Source organism: Rhineura floridana, chromosome 17 (genome assembly GCF_030035675.1).
Source record: "Rhineura floridana isolate rRhiFlo1 chromosome 17, rRhiFlo1.hap2, whole genome shotgun sequence".
Lineage (NCBI taxonomy): Eukaryota > Metazoa > Chordata > Lepidosauria > Squamata > Rhineuridae > Rhineura > Rhineura floridana.
Genome location: NC_084496.1, coordinates 20,581,970 through 20,595,033, shown reverse-complemented (window position 1 = coordinate 20,595,033; position 13,064 = coordinate 20,581,970). Strand labels below are relative to the sequence as shown.

At 43.2% G+C, this 13,064-nt stretch overlaps 1 protein-coding gene across 5 annotated transcripts in view; it reads left to right on the top strand.

Annotated features, from left to right (window-relative positions):
* Nucleotides 1-13,064, top strand: part of USP22 (ubiquitin specific peptidase 22) — a 150,748-nt gene that overhangs the window by 125,017 nt on the left and 12,667 nt on the right. For all 5 annotated transcript variants that reach the window (XM_061599742.1, XM_061599741.1, XM_061599743.1 and 2 more), the window contains 2 exons: nucleotides 5,712-5,817; nucleotides 9,602-9,760. In XM_061599742.1, the coding sequence (XP_061455726.1) occupies nucleotides 5,712-5,817; nucleotides 9,602-9,760 (265 nt within the window). The remainder of the gene's footprint in view (nucleotides 1-5,711; nucleotides 5,818-9,601; nucleotides 9,761-13,064) is intronic.

Here is a 13,064-nt window from a genome sequence, read left to right as displayed (position 1 = left end):
ACAACTGCCAGGGGGCCGAAAGACAATCACCCAATGCTATTCTCTGAAAACAACCCTGGAGATGGGGTTTGAACCACTGTAAAACAGTGCCTGCAATATCCCTCTCACCACGTCGGCCCCAAAGGATACCATGGCCAATTGTATCAAAACCCGCCAAGAAATCAAGTAAGAATAACAGGGCTACATTCCCCCTGTCCTTCTCCTGATAAAGGTCATCCATCAGGGCGATCAAGGCTGATTCACTCCCATAACCAGGCTTGAACCCAGACTGGAACAGGTCAAGATAATCTGTTTCATCCGAGAGTACTTGCAATTGATGTGCCGCAACCCTCTGATTCACCTTCCCTAAGAAGGGGGTATTTGCAATAGGTGGTAGTTGTTACAAACCAATGGGTCCTGCGTGGGCTCTTTCAGAAGTGGTCGGATCACCGTCTCTTTCAGGGTGGCTGGAACCACTCACTGCTGCAATGAATTGTTGATCACACCCTGAATCCACTCAGTCAAACCCCCTCAGCAAGCTGTAATAAGCCAAGGGCAAGGGTCGAGAGGACACGTTGCTGGATGCATCATCACAAGCACCTGTCCATGTCATCAGGCTGCATCAACTGAAACTGATCCCAGAAGTTGCAGCAGGCGTTGCACTGGACACCTCATTGGGGACTATAGTAGATGTGGATGGGGCATCAAGATTGCTATGGAGGCAAGCAACTTTACCCTCAAAATGCCTTGCATACAGTTCAGAGTGGGCTTCCGAGGAGTATAAAACTCCATTTCCTGGAGTTGATGCCAACAGACCCCTGACAATATAGAAAAGCTCCATTGGATGGCTACTTAAGGATACAGTGGTGGCAGAGAAGTGGGCCTTCTTTGCTGCTCTCACTGCCACACAGTAGGCATGGTTATGATGTCTTACTCATTCCCAATCAGCCTCACAGCATGTCTTTTGCCACTTGCACTGTATCGTCCAACCTGTTTCATTGCCCTTAGTTCACTGGTTACCAAGGTGCAAAACGGGCTCCAGAATGCTGGAGAGGGTGCTCAGGGACAACCATGTCAAGAGCCTGGCACGCCTTGTTCCACAGCATGACAAGGGCTTCAACAGGGTCACCTGCTGTATCTACTGGGAACTTCCCCAGGGCATTCAGGAATCCAGTGGATTCCATTAATCTCTGGGGGCAGACCATCTTAATCTGTCCACTACCCCTACATGGGAGGGTCAGAGGCATAAGTCTAAACTTCATTAGGAAGTGGTCTGACCATGACAGTGTTGTGACATCCACCACCCCCATCTCCAGAACACGCTTCCATCTGGAGCAAAAACCAAGTTGAGGGTTTTCACTGCCCTGTGTGTTGGGCCCTCACAGAGCTACAATCCTCAGAAGAGGGGCTGATTGTTAAACCACCCAGGCCATCTGGGGGGAATAGGGTGTCTCCTAGCAATTCTCAGCACCTTTCACAAACTACACTTCCCAGGATTCTTTGGAGGAAGCTATGACTGTCCAAAGTGAAATAAAAGTTTGGTGTGGATGTGGCCAGGGATAGCTTTGGTTTAAATTTGGGTGTTGGAGACTACATGTGCCTGCTGTCAAATAAAAAGGTGGGGGAAACCCAGAAAAACAATGATACTATTCAGTGTTTTCCTTTTGGAAAGGAAAGGGGCTTTCCCTCTGCCCAGTGCCCGCCCACCCAATCACCTCACCTCCCCCTTCTTCCCTTTTCCCCTCCTCCCCCCTCCCTGCTCCTCCGCCCAATCAGCTTCACCTATCCTAAGCATGATTGTACAGGAGTAAATCCCATTGAACTCAAAAAGCATGCAAATGATCAAACCTGCCCTTCCCCTCCCTCCCCCTCCCCTTCCTCCTTCCCTCTCCTGTCCCCTCCTCCTCCTTCCCTCTCCTGTCCCCTCCTCCTCCTTCCCTCTCCTGTCCCCTCCTCCTCCTTCCCTCTCTTGTCCCCTCCTCCTCCTCCTCCTCCTCCTCCTTAAACAGGTTCCCATTTCTTACCTCCCGTATTAAAAAGCAGAGAAATTCACCAATTAGCAAAAAAAAAAAAAACACCCTTGCTGTTTAAGAACGTACCTATAGCCAGCAGATATTTCTCTCAAACTTTGAAAAGCAGGGAAATTGGGCAGCTATAGTGAAAGCACCAGGGGAGCAGGAGACCTGACCTCTTTTCTGAGATATTGTACTGCCCCACAAATTTGTAAAGATGCAAACACAATTTGGGTTGGTCTTTCACAGTCCAATATACTTCCTGTGTTGCTTGGAAGAATTTGGTAACGTGCCTGTGCCTCTGAGCATATGGTGAGTGGTGGCAACATCTGCAGTCAGCCCCAATAACAGAAACAAGATGTGCTGTGCTGATTTTGTTTTAGCAGGCAGGAAGCAACAATATTAAGACAGTTGATATAGTTCAATAGTCACTTTAAATATGTTTGATTTACTTTGCAATTTTAGTGAAGTTTCCTACAGTAAATCATTTTATTTTTGCTTCTGTTTCTGTGAATACGTGAAGTACAGCAACACTGCAAAATTTACACTAAAAGCTCCAAAAACAATTGTGGAATAATGGCACTGACTATTCTGCAGAATAGTCTCCAGTGGGCACACGGAGTGTCTCAGTTTGCACAAGATAAAACAGTGGGAGGTGAAATATATTCTAGCAAATTTCTAGGTGTTCTCTATGTTTTTAATTGACCATGCCCACCTTTCCTTAAGTGGAGTAGTTTAAGCAGGCTGAACACATGCATCTTGGGCAGGCCAAGTTTCCAACAGCTAGAGTCATTGCTTAAGTAGCAACATATTGTAATCAGTCTGACTTTATATCAAAACGTAGTTTCAGATTCAACTGTTAGTGTACCCAAAACAGAAATAGAGCATAACCTCCAGTTTGAAACAAAAAAGGCTGTCTTCACCATCATATGACATGGACCAATAGAAAGGCTTTGAAATTAATGTAAATTTGACACAGATTTCTAGGATGTATAATGAGAGAAATATAATTTTCTAGGTTAGATTCTCTGTAGAAATAGTAATAACATAGGAAAGAAGCAAAGTAAGAAGAACACCAACAAACATACAAAAATGTAATTCTTCATTTATGGAGATGGCAGGTTTTGCCACCACCATATTCTCAGAGGCACAGGCTACCAACATCTTTCAAGATACACAGGAAGTGGATTGGACTATGGAAGACCAACCCAAATTGTGTTTGCATTTTTACAAATTTGTAGTGCAGTACAATATCTCAGAGAGGAGTTCAGGTCTCCTGCTCCCCTGGTGCATTCACTATAGCTACCCAATTTCCCTGCTTTTTAAAGTTTGATGGAAATATCTGTTGGCTATAGATACGTTCTTAAACCGCAAGGTGTTTTTTTCCCCCCCTATTAGTGAATTCTCTTTCAGATGCTTAACACACCTTTTTTCGGCAGCGGCTGCTTTACATATTGAGAAGTGCAAGTAGGTGGTAATTTCACTTTTCCTCCTTTCCTGCCAGAGGTCATGGGAAGCCCAGTGAGTGGGTAATACTTTTCTGTGTTGCTGTGAACAAGCTTATAGAATAGTCTTTTGAGACCCCCTCCTCACTGAGCCTAATTGACTTGGGTAATTGAAAAGGGAGCAATCTTATCCCTCTGTGGGCAGAAATGACTGTTTGTTAAGAGTTTCCAGCAGGGATGTTACTCGACGGCCAGTAAAAATGTGAAGAGGCCATATGTTGGCTTCTATCTGAAGACCACAAAGTCCAAAGAGAAAAAAATGTGTTTCAAATGCAAGGATTAAATCTTGTTTCTTTGCACTGAAGCAAAATCAAAGTGGGCATCTTCGGTAACGAATAAAGACATAATTTGATTTTAAAATTATATACAATCTTCATAAAACAAGAGAAATCAAAGCAGTAAGATGATACTTTCTACCCTTTTTGTTTGTATCGCACTCCAGAACTGAGTCAGCAATGCAACTTTGCATGATATTTTGAAAAGGAAAAAGAGTCTTTTCTACATTAATAAGAATTCAGTGAACTGTGTCTTCTGGAAATGCCATGCAAATTTAGTATTTCATATATTGCATTTAAGCTGGTCTCATGCCATTTTGGCCTTTCTTATAAATTGGTGAGATTTTTTTAGCTTCATCCTAATAATCTGTTATTTAACAATGTGTTACAGTAAAAAAATAAGCTGCTTGACATTGCGCTAATTCATTCCATAGCAAATCAGTCCAATGGGAAAATACCTCCTTACAAAACCTGATTTTGTAGCCACTGGTCTTGGTATTTGGGGTGTCTTATTTAGAGACATTTTTAATGATGTTGAAATGTTGTATTTATTGTGATTGACTTTGGTGACATTGGGTTAATCTGACAGATTTGGAGATGGAGCTATATTTATGTATTTCCTTGCTTATTGCTTTCTGTTGGTTATTTCTGGTTTTATATATTGCAACCCACTTGAAGCCAAAGCAGATGTGATGAAAGGGCTTTTAAAACTATAATTTAAGAGCTTGGAAGTTGGTGATGGGATCATGTATGCGGTCTCTCTCTTTCCCCTAAAGTGGATTTCCCACACCTGCCTTAATGTTGGTTTAGAGATATTTTGTCACAGATAGCAGTTACGGCTAACTGGGTTCCCTGATAAACTAAGATTATTAACGAAGTTCATCTCCTCTGCAGTTAAAGTAAGTGTAAACCTATCTCTTACCCCTCCTGGCTTCACAATGAATAAATGATACATTGATATTGTCTTAAATTGCAGAATGCTAATCAGGTTTCCCACTTTATCAGGATTTTTAATTAGAATTTTCGAGCTGGTTAACAATCTAGATTAAGTAGGGAACATGGCTATCCTTTATGGTGATGAACCTCTGTGTTAAAATATCTAAATCTGTATTAATATAGGTGGGGGAAATTGCTGCGCAGAGGGGAGAACATGCTTCCAGCTCTTAACTGTGTGTGTGTTTGTTTAAAAACAACAACAACTAGAAACTTAATCTTGGTTCTTACATTGGAACTTCTTGTTGTTAGGTGCCTCCAAGTCAACTACAATTTATGGTGACCCTATGAATCAGCGACCTCCAAGAGCATCTAGAACTTATCTTTTGCTTATTGGTCATGTTAGGGTAACCAGATTACCCTACAGAATTATAAAACATTTAAAGTTGCTGGTGCCTTATTTTCTGCTTAACCACCCTTTGGCAATTTCACTTAGATAATGCATATATGATTGTATGTGTGATTTTCTTAAGTGGAAATAACCATTTTGTTAGGAAGGCTTGTTTCTGTAACTACGTATGTTGCTCACTGGCCCTCTTAAGTAAGGTTAAGTAGTCATTTTCACTAAACACCTTGGCAATGATGCCTATTTTAGAAGCAGTGCTTGAATTGGACCAAGCAAAACCATTCTCCTGGTTAATAATAATAGATTATTCTCCAACACCATCTAGAGCATGGGCTCTGTTAGAATACATTTTGGATTAGCGGATTCTTCACTCTCCAGTTAGTGTAGCTGAAACAGTAACACAGAAACAACTTTCTTACTTGTTTTTGGGGTGGGGGTATTCTGCATACCTACCTTCCTTTCACCTTGGCTTTCCTGTATGTTCAATACTGAAGAGGCTAAGAACTATAGATATGCTAGTGCAACTATGTAATATACAGCAGAACCCTATATGAACATCTGATAGGGCTTTGAAACGACGTCTTTGTTTCCTTTTTTTCAGGTGACGATAATGGGAAGAAAGCCAACAACCCCAACCACTGTAACTGCATCATAGACCAAATCTTCACAGGTGGACTACAGTCTGATGTCACTTGTCAAGTCTGCCAGTAAGTACAAGGAGTTCTTTTCATTTTGTAATACAGAATTAAACCACTTGATATTAGAATGCTGAAGATGGAATGTACAAGATTACATAGCCAATTATCTGTTACTAAGGAATGTGTATTTCACAACCTACTGGTTTATAGAAAGAGGGTTCCAGTGGCAGTCTCTGCTATGTATAAGCCATCAACCTGGTGAAAAGCTCCAGTGGCGAACTGGCTGCGTAGACACTCTTGACATGGGCAATAAGAGTTTGCTAGACAAGGCTGCTCAAAGCCATTTTGCTGCCTGGGGTGAAGGAGACAATTCCATCTCTCCTCTCCTCCCCCCACCCCACCCCAAGTCCCATGAATTAAGGATAACCAGACTGGCAGCTGAATCTTTCTTCCAACATACTGATGATGAGACAGTATTCCTTACGTTTCCTGAGGTCAGCAAGTTAGGTTAGGGGGCACGGGGTAGGCTGTGTGGCACTCACAGTTCTGTCCTCTGACATCTCAACACCACTCCTCCACCCAAACTGTGTGTGCTGCCTGAGGCAGCTGCCTTACTTTTTCAAATGGTAGGGCAGCCCCTATTGGTAAAAATAGGTGGTTGTGGTGGTGGTTGCTGAACAAATTTGATTAGCAAATAAAATATATACCATAATAAAACAGGAAAAGCATCCTTTTGTAATTGAATAAATCAATCTCACATACATTTCAAATACTAATTAATTTTTTTGTATTTTCCATTCATAGCTTTTTCTTGAAGTAAATCTTTTTTATAGCATACAGTAGTCCACACTAACACCTGAAATACCCAGTTCTCTTTTTACATAAGCTGTTAACTGTCTCATTTTATTTAATTCTTGATAATTAATTCCTTCCTTCAGCATTGCTGACAATTTAATCAAGAGCAATTGTTACCAAATTTAGAAATAGAAGAATTATTGGAAGTTGTACAAGTGAACAGCAAGAATGGCCTTAAGATAGACACATACACCCCAGTTGGGCTTGGAACAAGGTCTCTTCTCCTTGTGTGCTGTTTTTGAGATTTTCCCCTGGATGCACTAGTGTTTTTTAATCTCTTCTGTGAACTAATGTGGGCAAAACACTGTTACTCTCTTAACCATCATTGAGAGATTTGGTCATAGGATCTCACACTGTCCTTGTAGCTTCTTTCCTTTCCAGTGGGAACTCCACCTGCTGCCCTTAAAATTGGTAATTTCTAGCTTTTAATGTTCTACATCATTCTTTGACAACCATGGGATTGCCTCCATACATCACTGGTCTGATACACGTAGCCGGACATACCCTTGACCTGGTTTTTGCCACAGAGTGTATTGGCAATACTCCATTGATTGGGGGCTTGTTGTGAGCCCGTTGTCATGGATGGATCATTCTGTGGTGAGGTTTGGGCTGAATACAGCTACCTCATGCTGCAGGGGTGGTTCACCCTCGGAAATTTATGGAATCTGAGGGCTTCCTGAATACTCTGGAGGATTTTCCGGCTGGCATGCCTCTCAAGGCTCTTGCCACACTGTAGAAAGGTGAGATGCACAGAGCCATTGATACAATTGCTCCTGAGTGCCCTCCGTTGCTGTGGACCATGTAGGTCACCTTGGTACTCTAGTGACCTGCATGTGATGAAACCAGAGAGTAGATGGCTAGAGCACAGGTGACTTAAATCTTGGTCTGAACTTGACTGAGCATGTGTGAGGGCACATCACTCCTATCATGTGGCAGTGGCGACAGCAAAGAAAACTTACTTCTCTGTTACCATTGTGTCTGCAAGGAGCTGCATGGCAGAGCTTTTCCAAGTGGCAAGTGGGCTTTTGTTTTCGGGCCAAGAGAGCTTTGCTCTGACATCCTCGGAAGCCAGCTGTAACAACTTTGGGAGGCACTTTATGGACAGAATCATTCAGATTTGGACTGAGTTGGATGCCACAGTTAGAGCAAGTCCAGTAGAGGCATCCAGAGCGCTGTCTGTTCCATCTGTACTGGATCAGTTTCAGTTATTACGGCTTGAGGATGTAGACAAGCTGCTTGAAGAAGTGCGGCCAACCACCTGCCCCCTTGACCCGTGCCCATCTTGGCTTCTTAGATCTAGCTGTAAGGGGTTGACTGGGTGGTCCAATGAGTGATTAATTCTTCACTGGAGAAGGGTAGAGTACCATCTGCCTTCAAGGAGGCAGTGGTGCATCCTCTCCTTAAGAAGGCCTCCTTGGACCCAGGAATGTTAAATAACTATCAGCCAATGGTAGATACCCTTTTGGGGGCAAGGTTCTTGGGAAGGTAGTGGCAATCCAATTTCAGCATGCTTGGAGGAGACTGAATATCTGGATGCATTTCAGTCTGGCTTTAGGCCCAGTCAGGCACTGAAACTGCCTTGGTCACCCTGGTTGATGACATTTGTTGAGAGAGAGAGATTGGGGGGGGGAGTGCAAACCTGCTTGTTCTTCTTGATCTTTCAGCAGCATTTGATACCATTGATCATGGTACCCTTCTGGAGCGGCTCAGGGAGGTGGGGGTTGGGGGCACTGTACTTCAGTGATTCTGTTCCTATCTCCAGGGATGTTTCCAGAAAGTTATTTTGGGAAGTTTCTGTGCAACACCATCGGAGCTTTCCATATTGTCCCCTATGCCATTTAACATATATACAAAGCCACTGGGATGGTCATCAGGAGTTTTGGAGTGAAGTGCCACCGATATGCAGATAACACTCAGCTCTACCTCTCTGTGCCGCCTAAATCGGGAGAGGCAGTTGAGGTGCTGGACAGGTGTCTGGAGGCAGTGATGGGTTGGTTGTGGGCCAACAACCTGAAGCTAAATCCTTAAAAGACAGAAGTGTTATGTGTTCCAAGTCCTCAAGTCCAGGAGATGGGAAGACAGCCTGTTCTGGATGGGGTTGCACTCGCCTAGAAGGAGCAGGTTCGTACCTTGGAGGTACTCCTTGATCCAACATTGTCACTGGAGGCTCAGGTGGCCTTGGTGAATAGGAGTGCCTATTTCCAGCTCTGGCTTGTTCGGCAGCTATAGCCCCTTTTGGACAGAGATGACTTGGCAACAGAACTCCATGCTCTGGTAACTTCTAGCTTGGATTATTACAATGCACTGTACATGGGGCTGCCATTGAAAAAAAGTAAAGGTGTCCCTGCACTTATAGTGCGAGTCTTTTCCGACTCTTAGGGTGACATCTTGCGACGTTTACTAGGCAGACTGTATACAGTCTCATGTGCCACTTGTTCTAATTTATTATATTCACATTACCAGTAGATGGCAGATTTACATCTCATGAGTGATTATTGCTTTAAATTCTCTAAAATTCTGTCCTTTTCATATATTTTTAAATATCCCTTTAAAGAAAGTTAGTGATAAAAATAGCTGTTTTAACTGAGGTGCATTTTGTAGTCTGAGCATTCTCTAGAGGTGAAGTACTACCCCCCCAGAACATAGGATTGAAGAGTCTGTTTCATACATTCAATTTTGAGATAGGAGTCACAGCAGAAGGGGTTTTGTTCCTAATTTTTACATGGTGCAATTGTCTTGTGAACCTAGTCTTGTGCAGCAAGATCATATGGTATATATAAAAAGGAACAATTTTCAGAGTCCATTAACTTGTAGGATTTTTTCCCCTCCTTTGTTTTCTCCTTTTCACAGCACCACTTTTGTCCTGTGAAATGTTCAGGCTACTTTTCTGTTTAATAAAATGAATGTGCCAGTCATTTCTAAGTATCTTTTTTTTTTTTGCCACAACTATTGCTTATTTCCTCCACTTGATCACACTTTCTCTCTTCTTTCTCCCTAGTGGTGTTTCCACAACGATAGACCCATTCTGGGACATCAGTTTGGACTTGCCAGGTTCTTCCACCCCATTTTGGCCTCTGAGCCCAGGCAGTGACGGAAGTGTGGTGAATGGGGAGAGCCACGTGTCAGGAACCACCACCCTCACAGACTGCTTGCGAAGGTACAAACTGTGGCAGGATAGCCTTTAGCAAGGAGCAATTTTAACATCCCTCCTGCTGTCTGCAGACAAGCAGGTTACGGGCAAATGGCCAAGGAGCAAAATGGCATCTCAGCTGCAGTCATTATTGCTGAATCACCTTGCAGAGCAGTTCGATTAACTTGCAGAAAAAGAGAGCAGGACAAAATTAAGCATGCAGCATAAACTGGTAGGTAACCAAGACAAGTGGCCCCACCTGATGACCACTGATTGGTTTCCCCATGGATAGGCACTGCTTGTAAGTGTACACTGCAGAAAACATTGCTTCATTTGTCACACAACTTTCTCCTCTTGAAACAGCTGAGATACTGAAGGCTAATAGGGCCTTAGAGCTACAGGTCTCTTTTTCCAGACATTTTTAATTTAGATTTTATTGAATGATGGACTTCACAGTATCTGAGGATTAGGGGTGCACTTTGACCTAGGAATATAGCCTATTCCCCAGAAACCTTCCAAGCCCTTCTTTACATCCTTGTTCTCTGGACAGGAACAGAGTCTCTCAAAGAGCAGGGAGGGGTTTATGATACTAGGGAGGAGAATTTGTCAGGCAAAAGAGCCAGTCTTCCCAGTCTCCATTGTACAAAGACTCCAGTTCTGTCTCCCCAGCTCTACTCTCTGTACCCCTTCTTCAACCCTGTTGGAACAGCCAGATGTGAGAGATGTTTCTGTGCAGCAAATTCAGCAGTGAAGAGCAGAGATCCAAATTAAGCTGTTTATTGGGATATTGTATATAGCGGAGGGGAAAAAAGGGAGTTTGTAAAAGAAAACAATTATTTCAGAAGAAGAGCCTGCTGGGCCAGTGGCCCATCTAGTCCAGCATCCTGTTCTGCCAGTGGCCAACCAGATGCCTGTGGGAAGCCTGGTATCATTTATCTTACTTTGATCAGCTGACAGGCTAAAGGAACTTGATCCTTACAGATCCTATGTGAGGAAATACCTTGAAGCCCCCCCCCCCAAAAATGTACATGTTTTTATGGACAGAACAGGGTTTTAATTCTGTCAGCTGGGGAAAGCAGAGGTGGGAGGGTGGTGTTGGTGAAATAGCTTGTCCAATCAGTTCCTAGGAGGCGGAGATAAGGTTCCTCTTCCACCTCTAATTACAGAGGTCTAATGGAAGTGCTCAGGTAGGGAGCAACCGTCTGGAAGGCAAAGTCACAAAATGGGACAAAGCCAGGAAGTTGTAGGGTGCACACTGCTGTCATCTCAAATTTAGAACAGGAGCGGGGAACACTTTTCAGTCTGAGAGCCACATTGATCTGTGGTCAACCCTCTGGGAGGTGAGAAGCATATGCCAGTGCTGAGATTGGTCACAGTGGGCATGGTTACCCCACAATCTAGCACATACAGTTCTTCCCCCCCAAAAAAATCTGTGCAGAGCTGTTTTGAAGTAGGGTGGTGTTATACTCCCCTGTCTCATCCCATGAGCAGGGAGGGGATAATTTTTATTCCATCGCAGCACTGTAGTGAACAGAGAAGTATAAACCTCTGTGCCAAGCATGGCAAGGGGATGAAAAGTGCATTGTGCCTGCTTGACTCTGCATGCTATTATGGGACTGCCACTACCAGAAAGTTGAGTCGGGCTAGTGGGCTAGTGCAGAAGGCTTGGTGGGTTGTATAAAGCCCAGGGGCTTGCAGTTTGCTGCATCTGTCATAGAAGATATGAGGATGGGAAGAGAAGATAGGTCTCCTCCATATCATTGATATGGAAGGATTCAGTATTTCACATACTTCAGATAGTTACCTCACATCCCATAGCTATCTTCAGAACAGCCAGACATTCTTCAAGATAAAGTCCACATTGGTTGCAAAGAATACTTCTCTAGTACTCTGATAGCCTTACAGACTAGCAATAATCATCAACTGCAGTTATTGGGAAAGCTAGAAATGTACTGAAGAAGAGACCAGCACAAGCTATCTACCAAGACATCTTCAGATTTCAGTTCAACAATGTAATCCAATGTTACAGCTGACAACCTTCAGAGCAGTGGCCCCAGCTGTTAAAGAGGAAGAACAGTCAAAAGGATTACTAAGTCATTCATAGGGACTACAAGTATTTATGAAAAGGATAAAGCTAGCATGATCCATAGTTTCACCTACCTTTGGATGCTGCCTATTGTGTCTCCTTTTATGCAAAAAGAAACCATTGCTTCTCCTTGCCTAACAGAAAGCCATTCTGCCAAAATTCAGTGGCATACACTTCTCTACATGTACATTTAACGAAGATCGGCATGTGAGCAAAGTCCAACAAGAAGGAAATGTTCATTCTTCTTTCAGAGTAGGTGCACAGTTCTTCTATCCAACCTGATGCTCCTACTGCTACTCGGTGGATCTGCAGAAATAATCCAGGCTAGGATATGGACTTTGTTACACAGCTATGTCTCCATCCCTTCTTAAGGAGCCATCTAGCTTGGGATTACTGCATGAGGAGAGTCAAAAGGTCCTTGCTAAAGATTTTGTCCAAGCATATGTGAAGCTGTGAGGAGGGCTGCAGGAGTTTCTTACCTCCATACAGGGTGGTGGGTCAGCCTGACGTAAGGCAGAGGAGCCTCAGTGAATGTACATGCCTTAGCCAGTTCTACATGGTTACAATCCAGGAAATTCACCCCACCCTGTTCCACAACTTTCCATTTCAAGAGTGAAATGAAGAGGTGTTGCCATGCTCACCACCAATATGTTATCATTATACATAGATCTGGTTGAATGTTGCAAAAGTCCTTCCATTTATCGTTCCCACAACTTGCTACTTTGGGCTCCTGCAGGGAGGAAGGGCAGGATATAAATCAAACAATAAATAAATAATAAAACTTGAAATCAACCGCTAAACAATTCTCTGCTCTTGCTACTGTGAGGTCACTTAGAAGAGATGCTTTGCTGCAATATAGTGGTGAAGTTCTTTATTATTCAGTGGCTGTCTCATCAGATAAATCTCCACACCCTAATTTTGGATTCCACAGATTAAATTAATTGGGATAGTTGTAGATATCTCTCTTCTCCAGATCCCTGTTCACTTGCCAGGAATGTCACAGGCACCTTCAATAACAAGTCATTATATTAGTCAGTTCCATCAAATCCTTGAGCCTTAGTTATGCACCTTCATAGTAGCTAAGAATAGCCCTCCTGGACTAGATTGAGTATCCTGTGTCTACAATGGCCATTGGATTGCCTCTGGAAAGGCTTTAAAAGAAGTAGTTTTCCCCATTGTATGTCCCCGGCATCTGTTGTTCCGAGAAATACTGCCTCTGATCATGCATGGTTCTGTTTCGTTGTC